Source organism: Rosa rugosa, chromosome 5 (genome assembly GCF_958449725.1).
Source record: "Rosa rugosa chromosome 5, drRosRugo1.1, whole genome shotgun sequence".
NCBI lineage: Eukaryota > Viridiplantae > Streptophyta > Magnoliopsida > Rosales > Rosaceae > Rosa > Rosa rugosa.
In genome coordinates, this window is record NC_084824.1 from 12,636,191 (window position 1) to 12,652,392 (window position 16,202).

The window sequence follows — 16,202 nt, forward strand, 5'->3', positions numbered from 1 at the left end:
GGGTTTGATTGATGAATCACTCCTCTTAATTGATAGCTGGTTTATGCAAATTATTAACTTTTTAATTTTAAAGATTTTTTAATTGTTTAATTTTTTTTTAGTTCCTTCAAGGACATACGGTATTTTTTTTTTTTTTGAACCAAATCAATCATTTCATTCAACTCAAGCCAGAATGGCACGGATACATACCTTCCCTTGCCATCTTTAGACAAGTTTAGGACATGGTATGCTAGCACCACCCATTAGACAACCAGTGCTCACTTATTCAAAAGCGAGCCTAATAACTATGAAAAGCAATACATAGCAATTAGGCAAAGTTTAGAAATAAAAACAAAATTTAAATTTTCTCCTTGCCCTTAACAGTTGGGCTAGGAGGTTTGGAGAGATAAGCAAAACAAGTCTCTTGCGCATCCGCAACCTTCTTTGACTTTGGAGGATTTTTATTCTTTGCTCCCAGAGGCCTTCCTCTTTTCTTCTTTGTGCCAGAGCTTGTTTGCATCACATCTTTAGGCACTAAAATATTACCAGGAGCTTCAACCATACCCAAAGATCTGGCAGAGAACTTACTTGTAAACATAGGCAGTTTTTGTTTCTTTGTCTGGATATCTGGCAGCAACGGTTTGAATAATTCTGGTAGCAGAATCTTTAGTTTTTGGGGAGACTTTGAAGGAGAGGGGGGGAGGTGACGCTTGTCACCCCTACTCTCCTTGTTCTCTGCTTCAACCGGTACAGCTGGTTCTGCATCCTTAGAGGCCTTCGGGCTATTTCTTGCAGACCCTACCTTCTTATCAAATTCCATGCCTTCACTTGGAGCGATAAGTTCAGAAGATGAGACCTCCATGTCCGGAGCTGCAATTACTGCCAACGCTAAAGGTTGGTGCACCTCCTTCTCCATTTCTGTGGCACTTAGAACTCTGTCACGCAGTATGATAGGTTTGCGTGCTTTAGAAGCTTCCTTGGGCTGGAATAAGGACCTGTAGATAGATGGCAAAATAGGTGTCTGCACACCTTGAAAACGAAAGGTTCCATCTACAAAAGTGTTAGCCGCAAACCCTAGAGAAGGACCAACCAAATCCTTCCTCTGTTCTCCAGTGCTGCGTCTTATACCTGTTGTGGCATGGCTACCAAGCAAAGGGCAATAGTCTCCCTCATGATAAATCAAATTGCAATGATCACACTTGCCTACCAGGTTTTCAAAAAAATATGAAATTTCAACCTCTACTCCAGGTGCCAGTTTTAGGGTTTTCTTGAGGAAAAAAGGTTTCGAAATATCATGTGCCACATGAACCCTAACCTTACCCGTATTTGCAAAGAGTTTATCATCCAACTCAAGATACTTACCAGCCACAGAAGCAATACCTCTGATCATGTCAGGCTCCTCAAACAATGGCGGAATATTACTAAGTCGAACCCAGAAGAAGAGGACAGTCAGATCAACCTCTTCAATAGCCTTGATGCCATCATACTCCTGAAGCACAACCGGAGCCTGGCTAAAACGCCATGGTCCACCCTTTAAAACCTTGCTACGATCTTTGCGCAAATCAAATTCCAGGACAAAACGGTTTGGAGCCCGCTCTTGAATCTTGAAACCTTTGTCAAGGACCCATACTCGCCGGAAAAAACGTTTCAGATCATTCAAAGCAGCCGGTTTCTTCACCAGAGGACGTGCCAACAGAAAAGATTGCTTGGCACGTCGCTGGATTCCATTCGAGGCTCTTGAGACATCTACGACATCACTGCTAGCAAGCGCAAGTGATGCAGCAAAGGACGAGGTTACAGCATCAATGCTGGACATGTTGCTAGGTTTGGGATCAACAGAATAGCGACGGAGGTCGCTTTGGTTGTTTGGTTTGGTGGCGGCACACATAGCGCTGCCCTAGGTTTTTTATTTTGCTTCCTTTCAAGGACATACGGTATATTACATCAACAAGTGAAAATACACAAAATTTATTCATTCGAGAGTCTCACAACCTCCCATTTATAAAAGAAAGACTAAATAATATTGAAAGGTGCCGCCATATATATATATTTTTTTATCAACATTTTTATTTAATTTTTCTGAAATAAAATATAAATTCTGAAAATAGATAATTTTTGGACCGTTTGGAAATAAATACAATTTTTGGGTTAGAAATTGGGTAACCGTGGTTGGTGCGGAAAAGACATGAGGGAGGTAGGTAGGACTGGTTCCCAGAAGGCAGAAGTTGACAGCAAAGGAATAAGTAGGATTAAGGAGTAGGTGATGATCTCACATCCATTCGGGTTCCGGGTCGGGTCAGTCACTGTCACAGTCTGATAGCTCCGGTCAGTGTACGACTATATTAATAAAAGCCCTATAAGCATAAGCATAACAAGCGGAGCAAAAAAAGGTGTGAGGTGTCTCTCCCCATTTTTGTGTTAAACCAACCAACCAACCCATCAATCAATTCCTTTCCTTTCCTTTCCTCATTTCTCACCCACCACTCCAAGACCCAGTCCCTGTTTTTGATCGCCGGAGGCACTAAAGGTCAAAGCTTTGACCTCAATGGCTCTGCAGACGACGACTGCCGCCAATGCCCTGCTCCCAAAATCGGTTCTTTCTGTCAATTCGCCGAAGATCGAGGTCGGGAGAGTGGCCGGAGCTGGAATCTGGAGAAGAAACCGAGGGGGGTTTTGTGTGTGTAAGAGCAGCGATGCTGGGAAGAATTGTGGGGTGCCCAATTCGAATTACGTGGTGCCCTTAGACAAATCGTTTTCGTATAACTCGTCGTGTATCACTCGGCCTCTGGCTGAGATTCTCAGGGACCTCAACAAGAGGATTCCTGATAACATCATCAGTACACCTCCCAGCACTCGGTCCACCTTCATTCCTTGGTGATTTTTCATTTCCTGTTGTTGACTCTGCTTTTCGGGTTTTTCGTTGCGATTTTGAGCTGATTTTTGTGTGTTGTTGTAGGTACCATGCGAACCGGATGCTGAGTTTCTATGCTCCTGGTGTGTGTCTTTACTTCTATTTGCTTGCTGTTTGCAAAATTCATGATCATGTGTTTCTTGTTAGAATAAATTTATTGCTGTCAAAAGCCTGATGCGTCTTATAATTTGTTTCCATATCTGATTTCAACAAACCCGCAATATCTATCCTGATCATTCTGACTTTTAATTCTACGTGTTATAATTTTTTTTTACTTGATCTCTTATTCTAACATGATATGATTATGAGTACTCTCTCTGGTGTCATCTTAGCATCCACATGTTTGCTTTTCTTTCAAAGTAATTGTCTGCAACCACCAACCCGGTACACTCACATGTATGTCCAAAAGCTTGGCCCCTATAGTAGCTGGTAGTGAGACCTTATGTAGTTATTGCACTCATTCAAAAACTTGTTTTCTGTTTGCGAAACCCCGAAGCCAGCCGGCATTATGAGTTGACCAACCCTGTATTCAAATGGCAGTTTTCGTACTGTCATGTTTTCTACTTTTCTTTCAGCATTGCCATGTATTTAGCTCACTCTTATATTTTTATAAGCCTCCACATATTATTAGTTGTTAACACTCTTCTTGGCAGGATGGTGTGGAGAAATCCGTGATGTAATATTTTCTGACAATGGAAGTGTGACTGTGGTATACCGTGTCACTGTACGAGGATCCGATGCAGAGGTCTGCCTCTACTATCATTTAGTTTAGTTTATTTATCGCAATATATATGAATTTTAACTAATAATACTATACATCTGAGTTTCTATCACGTTCTATCATACATTACCTTAGAAGTCTTTCTATCATAACTGGAGATTGCAGTTCATTTTATGCGCTGGCATTAAATAGTCCACTCTCTGCCAATCACTACATAGGCAGGGTACCATCTCGCCCACCTTAGCTATGATTTTCAGTAAATAACCAAAGATGAACAATGAAATAGAACAATTAGGGATTTGAAATACTGGCCAGACTCTGATTTGTGTTGGCCAGTATGGTATAACAGATTGACGCCTTTATGTTTGAGAGTTAGGCCAGAATATCAGATGTCATCAAGTTAAAACAAAACAGGTTCCGGCAGAAACTTTTGCATTCTCCATGACAATTTAGTTCTGGCCCTCTACTAAGATTAGGCTGAAAGTAGTTGGTGTTTGACCCTTGTTAATTTATGGGGCCTTGATCTGGAGGAAAAAAAAAAAGAAAAAGAAAATTCAAGTATTAGGAAGCCCAAATTCATATTATTCATTTTGGGAGGGTAAGCTGGTCGTTATCAAATATAAGGGATGCTGTAGTTGTCTATGCCTGTTTGCTCTGTCAAATTGGAAAACAAATTCTGGTGGTTGACTAGTACCATGAGTATTATGTTAAATCTTATGGCACATCCACTTAGCATTAGTTAGATTGTTAGAACACAAGTCAGAAGGTAATTTGGTGGTAGTGAGGTTAGAGATCTATGGACTATAATTTTTTCATGCCTAAATTCTGCTAGCCTGGGGTTGTGGAAGATGCTAAGCATGTTGAAATTGAGATGTCATAAATATAAGGAGTTGTTGATGTATAGTTCATGTAGCCAACTAACTTGAGGGAGGCTCTCCCACAAGTTGTGAAATTTTTATATAATGAAGAGTCCCTTTGCTCTGTTTGGTGGCTGGTGTGCTTTAATAAAATTTGATAGTTTAACGACAATGTTAATTGTGATTTCACAGCAACGGAATCTTGTCATATTCTTTATCTCCACATACTCATATTGTATCTCTTGTGATAATCAGGTTCTCTAATCTCTTTTATGTTCATCTAACCACAGGCACACCGTGAGTCAACTGGAACAGTTTCACCCAGTGATGGCAACATTGTTGATCCAGTTGCTGCAGCAGAGGAAATAGCTTTCTGCAGGGCATGTGCCCGATTTGGCCTCGGTCTGTATCTGTATCATGAGGATTAGAGATGCCACTAGGCCAGATATTAGGAGTGTGGACCTTGACCTTCTCCATGCGTCAACTTTTTGTTAATTAAGAACTAAGAAGTCAGATAGATTGTGCTTTCCTCTACTCATTGATGTATATATCTGGCAACTGAGTTGCCATATGGTCTCATATTATATGGTTTGGATTGGGGCAAACAAATAATTGATCCTAATGCTCATATAAATGCAAAGACAGCATATTCATGCTTAATGCTATGAAAAATAATTATACAGTGAGTACGTTTTTATGAATCAAAAGGAACAGTAAACTAGTATATACATTTATACTAAAACAAGCTTGTATAAACATGTTTCATTTGTACATCCCTGAAATGACATTAAAACGAACAGTACAACCGAAACAAAGCAAAAGCAATTCTTTTAATTGGCCTATAAAATACCATATTCCTGTATACCTTGTATAAGGGAGATAAGAAAATTGCTTTCTAAGTTTCTATCATTTGTATGGTACTATTTTTCATGGCTTCAAAAGCCTTGGACCTGTATTGGAAGCCATCCAAGATGCAATAACATTCACAAGAAGGTCTAGGTCTTTGGACACTTCTGCACGAAGGATCTTCGTTGAGTCTACGCCTAATGAGTTGCCCATTTCTTTAGCAACAGACTCCCATGGCGTTCCCACAGTGAGATTGGCCAACATCTCACTCCCGCGATTTACTGCATCTGCCATTGCTGGAGGCACATCTGGTATAGCCTGCAAGATAGAAATGTCATCTAAATTGCCGAGTCTTATGGATCCAATTCCAAATATGCATTTGAACCATAGATAGTTAAAAGTCATGTATATATAGTTCGACCAAAGAGTTGGTACGAGGATCACCTGTTGCAAAGGAAGTGCGTGATCTCCGGGCAATAGGCGAGTTGACATGTCTAGCATAGTGCTTATGGCTGAATCTGAACTTAGCAACTGTGCTAATACTGAAGTCTCATCAATTGTATCATCCTTGAACCTCACTAGAAGATTCCTGGAAATACCGTAGTATGATTTTATCTGGAGAAACCATCAATACGTGGATATTATAAGTGGGAAACTTAAAGAAAATTGCAGTAGATAGTCACTGTTTTCTTGTGGAAAACAGCTTTGATAAAATAAAGTCAGAAGGTACAACAGCAGAACCAAACAGCCACTTCTGGAACTTAAATGTCAAATATCGGCCAGCTACTAAACAAATACAGCAACGGCAGCAAATACATGATACTTAAGCACAAAAATATTAAGACAGAGTTGCTCTCTACCACAAAAATGAAAAGAAAACGTACATCTCTAACTTTTCTTGAACTGCTTTGAATTTAAAAAAAAAAAAACCATATCTATCCCAGATGATTGCTGTACCATCATCCTATGCACTTTGCAATTGATCAATAGTAAAATTCTTCACATTAAGCCTTACTAGTTGGATACATTCATATCCTATTGGTTATATCCATGTAAGGACTCACTACTGACATAAATCGCTGTTATGTTGTGTGTAAATGACCTCTCTTGATTACCATGAACCTAAAAAAACCTCCTTAACAGACTTTGGTAAATAGGCGTATTTTTGGGCTTCCAAAGAGGATATTTATTTCTTATGAAGCTTATATTCAGATTCTTACAGAGGCAGAATAGCTTTAGGTGTGAATCCTAAAGTGCAAACAAATAAATAAAAGGGGCTAATTGGATACAATCATAATAGCTAAGCAAATGGTTAAACTCCACCAATTGGTTAAATATTGTATGATAATAAAGAAAAGCTATCCAAGAAAGTCTAGATTAACTTGTTAATAAATAAAGGTTTGCTTACAAGTCGCCGAGTCTCTTCAGGTTTTGGAGCAAAATCTTCTCTTCCATTGACTAAATCCATATACAAGGGTGGGAGCTGCTCCACTAAAGGCATAACTTGCTTCATGATGGGAGGGCTAAGGTTTTCAAATTGCCTGAGAGTCATTTCAGCCTGCAAGCATTTTCATAAGAATTGATGAGACATCTGTTCTGGAGTCTATAATGCAAGTCAACAATTCTGAATAGAGAAGAAAAAGATATATATAGTCTTGATAAACATGGTTACATGAAAAGATCCACATGTTGCAGCTTCATGTTATTTGCTAACAGTGAGTACATCCAATAACTTGATGAGAGGATAATAAGAAATCAATCTTTATGTAGCATATTTCAAAAACTTCTGTATATACCTATTAAATAAATAGTAATCTTACCCCTAGTCGAAATGTTGGTGATGATGCGATCTGTGTTAAAATTGGTCCCAGGCTTTGGGCGACTGGAACAAGAACAGGTGAGAATATAGGAACAGCGGAGCTCGCCTCCTGTTAAATTGTGGAAGAGCAATATTTTTGAATCAAAAATGTTTTATAGAAATGGTTTTACAAAACATAAATCTTGGAATGATCCATTCTTCTGTGTGTCCTTTTTTGTTAGTTTGTTTCTTATTGGTAAGTTCTGAAGGTAAATACCCTGTTGTTGAATGCCATCAACACATTCCCATTTCTTTGAATAGCATATCTCGAACCTGTCCAACAATTTGACCAATGTAAGAAATTTCTAAAGTACCAATCACATGCACCATTGAAAGAAGTGTATCAGGAGAGAATACAAAATATTGGCTGTACCAATCAAAAGGTGGATGACAGATCCCAAAGAATGACCAACGCCGAAAATAGGAAGATCTTCAATCTGTACAACCAAGCACATCTTAGGTTTTGTTCACCTCTGTAAGAGAATAAAGCTGAACCAGAGATGAAGAGCTTATGAACATAATGTAGAACAACTCACCGTGTCTTTGAGAAACCGATAACAACGATCAAATTTGAATTGAACTTCATCTGCAATGAAGAAGTGATCAAACCCACTAGCATATGGTGTTGCAATCACCAAAATTCCCCTACAGCAAACAATATGACTTGTTCATAAAATTTTAATACAGTTTACTGATAGTAGATTGACCGGCATCAAATAACTTAAAGAGTATAATAGACACCTGCATAACCAAATTCAATTTCTGATCCCACAATAACAACACTACACTCTGGAGTTCAAAGAAAAATCAGCTTATGTAACGCAACTGGGGATTTAAAGCACTCCCAAACACAAGAGCATAAGATCATACAAGTCATCAAACCAATCAATTTATTTACTTAAAGTCAGCATCTACAAGAACTGAATCTCACTCACTTCTCTGCTAGTCGCTCAAGAAAGAAACGGTAGGTGAGCTGAGGGGCAGCTCCAACAAATATACCACCAATAAAATGTACAACTGCCGTGGGTTTCAAGGTTTTCGGTTTCAGAACCCATGCTCCCTGAAATAGACAACAACACCTTCCTTACTGAAAGGGGATAAAAAGGTCCCATGTGATGATCCATATAAGCTGAATGAAAATGAAATGATACCTCTATCTGACTCCAGTCACTCGAACCATTCCAACCACTCTGGGATTGCCTCACAGTCTCAGTAAGTAACCTGAAACAAGCAACAAGACAAGGATTGAATTCAAAACCACAACTTTATAGAGTAACAATCAAACTAGAATTCAAAACAAAAGCAGCTTAAAACAAAAACAAAAACAAAAACAAAAACCTCTCAATCTCAGAGTAGAGTTGAATCCCAGTTGGTTGCGGCTGAGATTGTTTCTTGGTGGCTTCATCATCAAAGTTACAGAAGACTCTTCCCCGAAGATGACGATGAGAATTGGGTAGGCTGATAAAATGACTTTGCTGTTGAATCTTCTTCAAAGATTGATGGGGATGAAGAGAAGGATAAGAATGAAGCTGTGCACTCCTAACCCAGGTAGCCATTCTTGAATAAAGCTTCAATCTTTCTCTTCAAATTCAAATGGGGGTCGTCATACTCATCTTCATTCTTCTCTTGCTTGTACATATAGAACTAGCCCAGGCCCAGCTTCAGACGTCGTCGTTTTGTTGGTTACCAAAGGGTCAGATACCAAAATAGTAATAAAAAATATAAAGATTAAAGAGAGAGTGAAAGACGGCAGCTTTGTTCATTTTTTCCTCTCACTATTCACTTCTCTTATGCCAAGTGTGGATCTAAGAAGAAGAAGAAGCACCAAGATGAAAGCTTTGTTCTTGTACCTGAAGAAAAGGCCCAAACTGAAGCAAGGGGTCTTCCTTGCAATGGTGTTCTTGGCAGCCTCCTCGTTTTTATGGGTCGCAACCTCTCTCCTCCGCAACACCCGTTACACCTCCAACTTGAGTCTCTCACCTCAATCCTCACTCTCTGATTCAAGCCCTTATCACAACTTCAAGCTCTTCGCCGCCGACTTCAAGGACATGATCCGGAGCTTCAAGATCTACGTCTACCCAACTAATTCATCTTCCTTTGCTCAGATTTTCGACCCCCACCCAAACCCATTCGACCCCAAAATGGGAAACTACTTCAGTGAACACATGTTCAAGCTGGCTCTGCTTGAGAGCCCACTCAGTACCCACAATCCTGAAGAAGCTGATCTCTATTTCTTGCCGTTTTCGGTCAATCTTCTCCGAAACGACCCAAGGGTCCATTCGGAGGATGCCATTTCCGAATTTGTGGCTCATTACACCCATGAGATTAGCCAAGGGTTTCCTTTCTGGAATGCCTCCATGGGTTTGGATCATTTCTATGCTTGCTGCCACTCTGTTTGCAGAGAGGCCATGGCGAAACACAATGACTTGCGCAACAATGCCATTCAGCTCACTTGCTCCTCCAGCTACTTTCAGAGGTTCTATGTCGCCCACAAAGACGTTTCCATGCCTCAAGTCTGGCCTCGCCCGCCTCAGCAAACCCTCAATCCCCCGAAACTGAGGTACTGATTCCATTTTCGCAATTGGGGTTTCAATAATGTCAATGATTACGTGATCATGTAAACAATGTATATGCAGGGACAAGCTTGTGTTCTTTGCTGGGCGGGTTCAAAACTCGATTGTGAGGCAGCAGCTAGTGGATTTATGGGGCAACGACACTCACATGGACATCTTCTCCGAGAACCCATCCTATCCTTATGAAGAAGGGTTTAAGAGGAGCAAGTATTGCCTCCATGTTAAGGGCTATGAGGTGAACACTGCCAGGGTCAGTGATGCTATACACTATGGGTGTGTCCCTGTTATAATGTCGAATTACTATGAGCTTCCTTTCGCTAGTGTGTTGAACTGGACCACATTTTCGGTCATCATTAACCACAATGAGGCTGCTTCGTTGAAGAAGACGTTGCTGTCGATAACAAAGAAGACTTACCTGAACATGTACCGGAATTTGTTGAGCGTCAGAAGGCACTTCGTTTGGCACAAGACTCCCAAGGGATATGATTCCTTCCACATGACTGCTTACCAGTTGTGGCTCAAAAGAGGGTCGCAGCGTCCATCTTTCTAGTTCCTGCTTTGTGATTCTGGGTTTTGGGTAGCCACTGTAAGAAAAAAAAAAATGGATGCTTTTTTGTGGAGTTTACACTTTTGAAGCAGAAACTCACCCTTGTATTGTATGCCATGTAAGCTTTGCAACCATAATTTGTTATACCTGGTGTGTATGATAACATTGAACGGAAAACAAGTTTTACATCTCGATTCCAAAGTGCAACATAAAATGAAAGATATGGCGGTGCATCATAAACTTGTTCACTATTGGTACCAAATGCAACCTATTGGTAGTAAGGAGATGCAAAAATAGGCAATGGGATGCAAACTTGGGCAGAAACATTCCCAATGTAAATCCATCCATACTAAACTTTCAACACTTTTATCGAAAATATCTCAGTTAATACTTAATATACAAGTAGAAACATTCTTGGCATTATCAAGTATCTATCATATATAAATCCAAATACACAGCACACTTCTATGTGTTTCTCAAACCATGTACTTTTATTCACTATTCAATTCACATCTACTGATTGGCAGCTTGTGGCTGGTATGTACGCCGCCTCAGCTGAGACTCTGGAGTAGGCTGCTGCAAGAAGATTCTCGTTGGATCATTAGGATCAACATACCTGCAAAATCAGCAAAACATAATTTTAACCAACTATTCTTCTCTTCATCCACTTGACTACAAGCTTATATGGCAAAGACTTGTGATTTACGCTAAATATGTCACTTACGCATGTCTCATCATCTCATCAACTGGAGTTTGTGCTGCTTGTAGAGGATCCACATGAGCCTGTGGGGCATTGGCTTGTTGAAATTGTTGATTATATCGCCTCACAGATGAGAGTAAGTTGAAAAACAGAGGAACAAAAGTCCCACAGCCCCCGTCTTTGAACAAAATCTTGAATGAGTGGACAGAATAAAGAGCCGCGGGCTGGTTTTCTGGAACCACCTGAAATTTGTCATTGAAACAATTAGGATCCCCAAAATCAGAAAAGGGTTTATTGTTAATCATTGGATAACCTGGAATACTTACAGGCTCCACCTGACCAGCTATATTGTTGCAGAAAAAGACCGGTTGGTTAAATTTCTCTCCATGGACATAAAGCTGCAAGTGAAAAGATCAATGAGATGCAAGCACATGGATATTTATAAGAGAACACAATAGAATAAAAAAAATAAAAATAAAAAGTGCTTAAACTGCCCTAATACGAGTATCTTTACAATCTGTGACCAAGCAAACCATTCATAACACACCACAACACTATTTAGCCTTACACGTATCTCAAAACAATTAAACAACATAAGAACCTTTAAGCTAAAATATTCTAAAGGTAAAACATTAGCGAAACAGGATTTACAACATAATGAAAGGTTTGGCACCTCTCCAAGAAGCTAATCACTAACTTAGACCTTCCCACAGATTCAATAATATTACATATAGCTCCACTGTAGTGAATAATGAGTACTGGCACAAACCTTGGATCCATGGCAGACAAGGTTAGCTGCTCTACATCAAATCCAACAAAATAAAGATAGAAACCTACCCCTTTTTTGTCAGTTTTTTTTTTTTTTTTTAATCTACATACAAACATATGTGTGTGCGCACATACATATAAACAAGGAGGCGAGACATCCAGTTAGTAATATGGGTACTGGTGTGGAGAAGATATTTAGACGTAAAATCAGCTACCCCAAGATCTTCACCACCATCTGGTGAATAAATTAGCTAGGAAACATATCCAGACATGGTTCCATCACTTGCATGTCTAATGCCAGCAATGTGGAAGCAACTATATTAGTCATAAGCTTAGGTGATGTGGCATCGAAATCAACAGTGAGTAATTCCTACGGTAATTTACGCTGAAAGTTAAATTTCTCCTAATGGTAGATTATGTACTTATGGCTGGCTCTAGGTTGATCTATGACAAATTTGTGAGGCAGAAATTTAAGGCAAAGTAAGTTGATTAACTGGAACATGATACCAAATTCAGTGCTGCTACTGTTTGTTAGTAGATAAGCAATCAGAGAGGCAGGGTTGTCAGACAGAATTTCAAGGTCCTTCTTAAGATCCATAAGAGGGCACTTAAAATAAAGTCAAATTGTAGTTAATAGTCTGAAGTACAATGTTAAAAGTCCAAAGTAGCACACTTACCAGAAGCACAGTTGAGATAAAGTGGAAGGAAGTTCTTAAGAGTAAAATACAAAAAGAAAGTCTGAATTAGCAACAATATTCTCATCTTTAACCTAAATCACCTTTCTTACTGTTCCCAAAATCAAACGTACAACACAGGAAATGAAGAAGGTTAAGAAATTTGTTTGGGACAGTCTCCCATAAGTAGAGAGATAATATAATACAAGCACCGATTGAGAGGACTGGAAGGATACCTAATCTACGAACCACCTTCATTTGAGTTTCTCTAAATTCTATATTTTCAAGTTGGTATTAGTCTGATAATCCTCTAACAGACTTTTGGTAAAAAATTTGAATATTGTAAACCTATGGGGATAGATGGTAACTACCTACATTCATCCCATTTAACATAAAAATTGTTCCCACTTGAATAATTCTATTGTTCAAAGTGTTCTTCCGACATCATTTATAACTTATCTTAATCTCGACGGGACTACTAAAAGTGTTAGCAAGTCTGCAGAGTCACACCACAGAACAAAGTCTAAACTTCACTTTCTAAAGAAGAATGGGCATATCAAAAGCAGTAAAACCAGGTAGGACAACATACCAGGGGCATGTCAAAAGCAGTGAAATGACCATCAGGCTTCTTGGAAACAAAGACCATGCGGATATTTGACAAGTAAATTGTTCCCTTTGCTTTAACACGACCTCCATCGGATCTGAAATTCCAAAGGCCAAGTCTCAATTCACCACCCAGAAACCACTCAAGACTTAGCGCAGTTGCAAACACTTGGGAAATTAAACAATTTACTCATTCCTATTCCACTAAAAAACCCTAAAAACGAATCGCGAGAATGATGATCCCCAGAGAGAAAGCAATTGAATCGAGGACAGGGCAGATTGAGAAGTAAGTAGAAGAATGGAATGGAATGGAAATTGGGGCTTACCCGGGAATCTTATCGACTTCGAACTCGACGCCGTCTCTGATCAAGACGAACATCTCGTTGACGAAAGGAACCGGCATGCCGTTAGGTAACAGCTGAGGATTCAACGCCATTACCTCTCTCTCTCTCTCTCTGTGATACACAAGAGGCCGACTCTGGGATATCAAATATCTCCACCGCGTTGGTTGGGTTGCGTTGCGCTGGGAAATAGAATGAATCGGCCACGTCTTTAAACTTTGTACGCACGCTGTACCCGCCCGCTTTCCGCAACCTTCCAGAATATTATTACACTTTTTTTTTTTTTTTCCCTCACTTTTTTTATTATAATAAATTATCCTAAACTTTACTGTAATCTGTTTAGATGTATTTTTCGTGGGGAAAATCGTCCGTACAGTACCTGACCTTTGCCCCATTCTAAACTTCAGTACCTCACGTTCAGATAATATCAAAACGGTACCTGAGGTTCTGACCCCGACCGAAGAATGGTACTTGAAGCAGTTAGCTCCGTTACGGAAGCTGACAGCTGTCATATTTTGATCATTAAATGACCAATTTGCTTTCCTTAGTTTTCTTCATATAATAATTTTTTTTTTTTTTTTTTTTCGGGAATGCCAGACTTGCTCCACCTCCGGCGCCCCCAGTCGGTGCCATACCTTCGTAGACTACTTCCTCTTCTTCCTCTACTCCAAGATCGGGAATGCAAAAGAAGAATTTTGATCATCACCTCCTACTTGCTTCTCGTTTCTTCTTTCTTAGTTTTCTTCATTTCAATCATATGTACCTTCGTACATTCTTGATTTCTGTTCACAGTTGAAGGCTTTTGGGTTTGTTTGTGCAAATATGGGAGTTCAAGATTTCTTGGTGGTCATCTTTGTTGTTGGGTTTTGCTTCCAAAGCTCATGTTTTGAGCTCTCATTTTGTGACCTGCAATCTGAATTTTTTTTTTTTTTGGAAGAAAATTTTAATCTAATCCATTTGATCAAACCCATTCATGACAAAACTTTAGTTTGTGGTCAAATGATGTCAGCCCAATCCACTTGATGAATTCATTACATGCTTCCTCTTTCCTATCTCGTCTCTGTCCAGAAAGCCATTGACTGACAAATCAACAATTACAACAGGAACTTACGCCAACACTCGTGTTTTTTTTTTTTTGGGTCCTTGACCCGTATCACTAAAATAGGCTAAAATTAGCTCAGTATAGTATCAAGAGAATTTTGTTTCTACTAACCCAATTTAACAGTTAAATGATGATTTTGGGCTTCAGAAAGTTAAAAATTACATATTGCCATCTCTCTGCCGGCGACTTCTTCTCCTCTCTCCTCACTCTTTCTCTCTGCCGGTGGCTTCTTCTCTCTCTCTCTGCAAAAGTTCTTTGTTCCAAACTAACAAGTGCAGGCGCACAATGGCGTGGCTACCGCAGGTATCAAGATCTTAAATTCAAGGCTCTCTGGTTTCTTTAATCTCGAAAATCTCAGACTTGAGATCCACAGAAAGTAACATGGTTGTAGTCATTATCTTAGTACTTGTAATCGTTTCCTGCATATATATTTGCATTTCGATTATTGTATATATTCACTTGGTCTACTTTTCTTAAAATCGTTCTTTGCTTTCTAAATTGAGTGTAGTTGACGAGGTCATATTATGTCAATACGTACACCTCTATGTTATTTGACGAAATTATTTATTTTATATATTGAGATTGGAAATTTGTTGTTTTCATTGACAATTTCACATGTGTTATTCTCAAACTTCTTATCTAATCAGCAAAAATCCCACGAGATCAAATGTACGTATTACAGAACCACATCTTACTGAAATGCAGTACATCCATGTATGGAAGTATGCTGAACGTTAAAACACAGCTCAGACATAACTATTGGCAACAAATGTTCAACTATAGCTTGTTCACAATTGGGTTATTCATAATGAATAGGGCATCTCTGCCTTGGATAACAATTTACACGCTTGCTTATTTGTTTTGGGAATTCTTTTTCTTAGCATGCAGTACTAGTACTTTCTTGGTAGAAGTAGGTATAAATGATGACCTTCCTTGGTTTTATCGAGGTCCTTCAATAAATTAAGGGCGACCCTAGCTAGCCTTCTGATTCACGGTGTTCTTGTTCCCAAGACTTGGGCCAATAACTGATGTATCCACTTAGCTCACCATCTCCTTAATTTTTTCTCAACACCCACATTACCACAGCATCCTCCCCGAAAATACTCTTTGTTCGAGTACAGATTAGCAGCGAGAAATCTCTCCTTCTAGTGCCGATGGTGGAATCAGGCACTTCATGTTGGATGCTTTAACGATATAGTTTCAGAAATTTCTTCTAGTCTTCTTCGATAACACTACTTAGAGCAACCTTATTCCGATCTCACTCGAACTAGCTAGGTGCACATTGTATGGAACAACATATTTACCACATGATGCAGGAGAGATGTAATCCATAACATCAATATGGATGTCATCATTAGGAGCAACAACTGTTCTCTCAAGCACAATTGAAGACATCTCGTATGAAATCAATCTTACCATATACAACTCCTGTTTCAGCGCTGAAGCTTCATTTGCCTTTGAGGCTCCTCACAAGTTTAAGATCACCCATTAATTGTGCCCAACACCAAGCACAAATTCTCTAGGGTTTCCTTTGTTTGGATGATTAGTTGATGTCAGTAACATCAGTAACAATGTCATCACGGTTGAGTTTATTTGTGTCATCTCTATCCTCTAGGCATATAATCCTACCGTACGTGGATATGAAACCTTGATAATTAAATTAGACTAAATAAAAAAAATTCAGCTAGGATTTTTTTTTTTTTGGGTCAATACGTACTAATT

At 39.2% G+C, this 16,202-nt stretch overlaps 4 protein-coding genes across 4 annotated transcripts; 2 read left to right on the plus strand and 2 right to left on the minus strand.

The window, feature by feature from the left end:
- Nucleotides 1–2,298: 2,298 nt before the first annotated feature.
- On the plus strand, nt 2,299–5,128 carry LOC133710657 (DNA repair RAD52-like protein 2, chloroplastic). The gene is made up of 4 exons (XM_062136793.1): nt 2,299–2,853; nt 2,936–2,973; nt 3,544–3,635; nt 4,759–5,128. The coding sequence occupies exons 1-4, from the start codon at nt 2,525–2,527 to the stop codon at nt 4,894–4,896; spliced, it is 597 nt and encodes a 198-aa protein (XP_061992777.1). The 5' UTR covers nt 2,299–2,524; the 3' UTR covers nt 4,897–5,128.
- A 48-nt stretch (nt 5,129–5,176) lies between these two features.
- On the minus strand, nt 5,177–8,866 carry LOC133710654 (uncharacterized). Its single transcript, XM_062136790.1, has 10 exons — nt 8,511–8,866; nt 8,324–8,393; nt 8,108–8,232; nt 7,709–7,817; nt 7,546–7,609; nt 7,390–7,445; nt 7,135–7,242; nt 6,723–6,872; nt 5,759–5,929; nt 5,177–5,632 (listed from the first exon to the last, which is right to left on the minus strand). Exons 1-10 carry the CDS (start codon nt 8,726–8,728, stop codon nt 5,396–5,398), a joined length of 1,308 nt encoding a protein of 435 aa, XP_061992774.1. The 5' UTR covers nt 8,729–8,866; the 3' UTR covers nt 5,177–5,395.
- LOC133710655 (probable glycosyltransferase At5g03795) lies at nt 8,865–10,486 on the plus strand. Its single transcript, XM_062136791.1, has 2 exons — nt 8,865–9,732; nt 9,809–10,486. Exons 1-2 carry the CDS (start codon nt 8,963–8,965, stop codon nt 10,293–10,295), a joined length of 1,257 nt encoding a protein of 418 aa, XP_061992775.1. The 5' UTR covers nt 8,865–8,962; the 3' UTR covers nt 10,296–10,486.
- A 112-nt stretch (nt 10,487–10,598) lies between these two features.
- On the minus strand, nt 10,599–13,566 carry LOC133710656 (uncharacterized). Its single transcript, XM_062136792.1, has 5 exons — nt 13,364–13,566; nt 13,024–13,135; nt 11,319–11,390; nt 11,017–11,234; nt 10,599–10,908 (listed from the first exon to the last, which is right to left on the minus strand). Exons 1-5 carry the CDS (start codon nt 13,471–13,473, stop codon nt 10,806–10,808), a joined length of 615 nt encoding a protein of 204 aa, XP_061992776.1. The 5' UTR covers nt 13,474–13,566; the 3' UTR covers nt 10,599–10,805.
- Nucleotides 13,567–16,202: the final 2,636 nt, after the last annotated feature.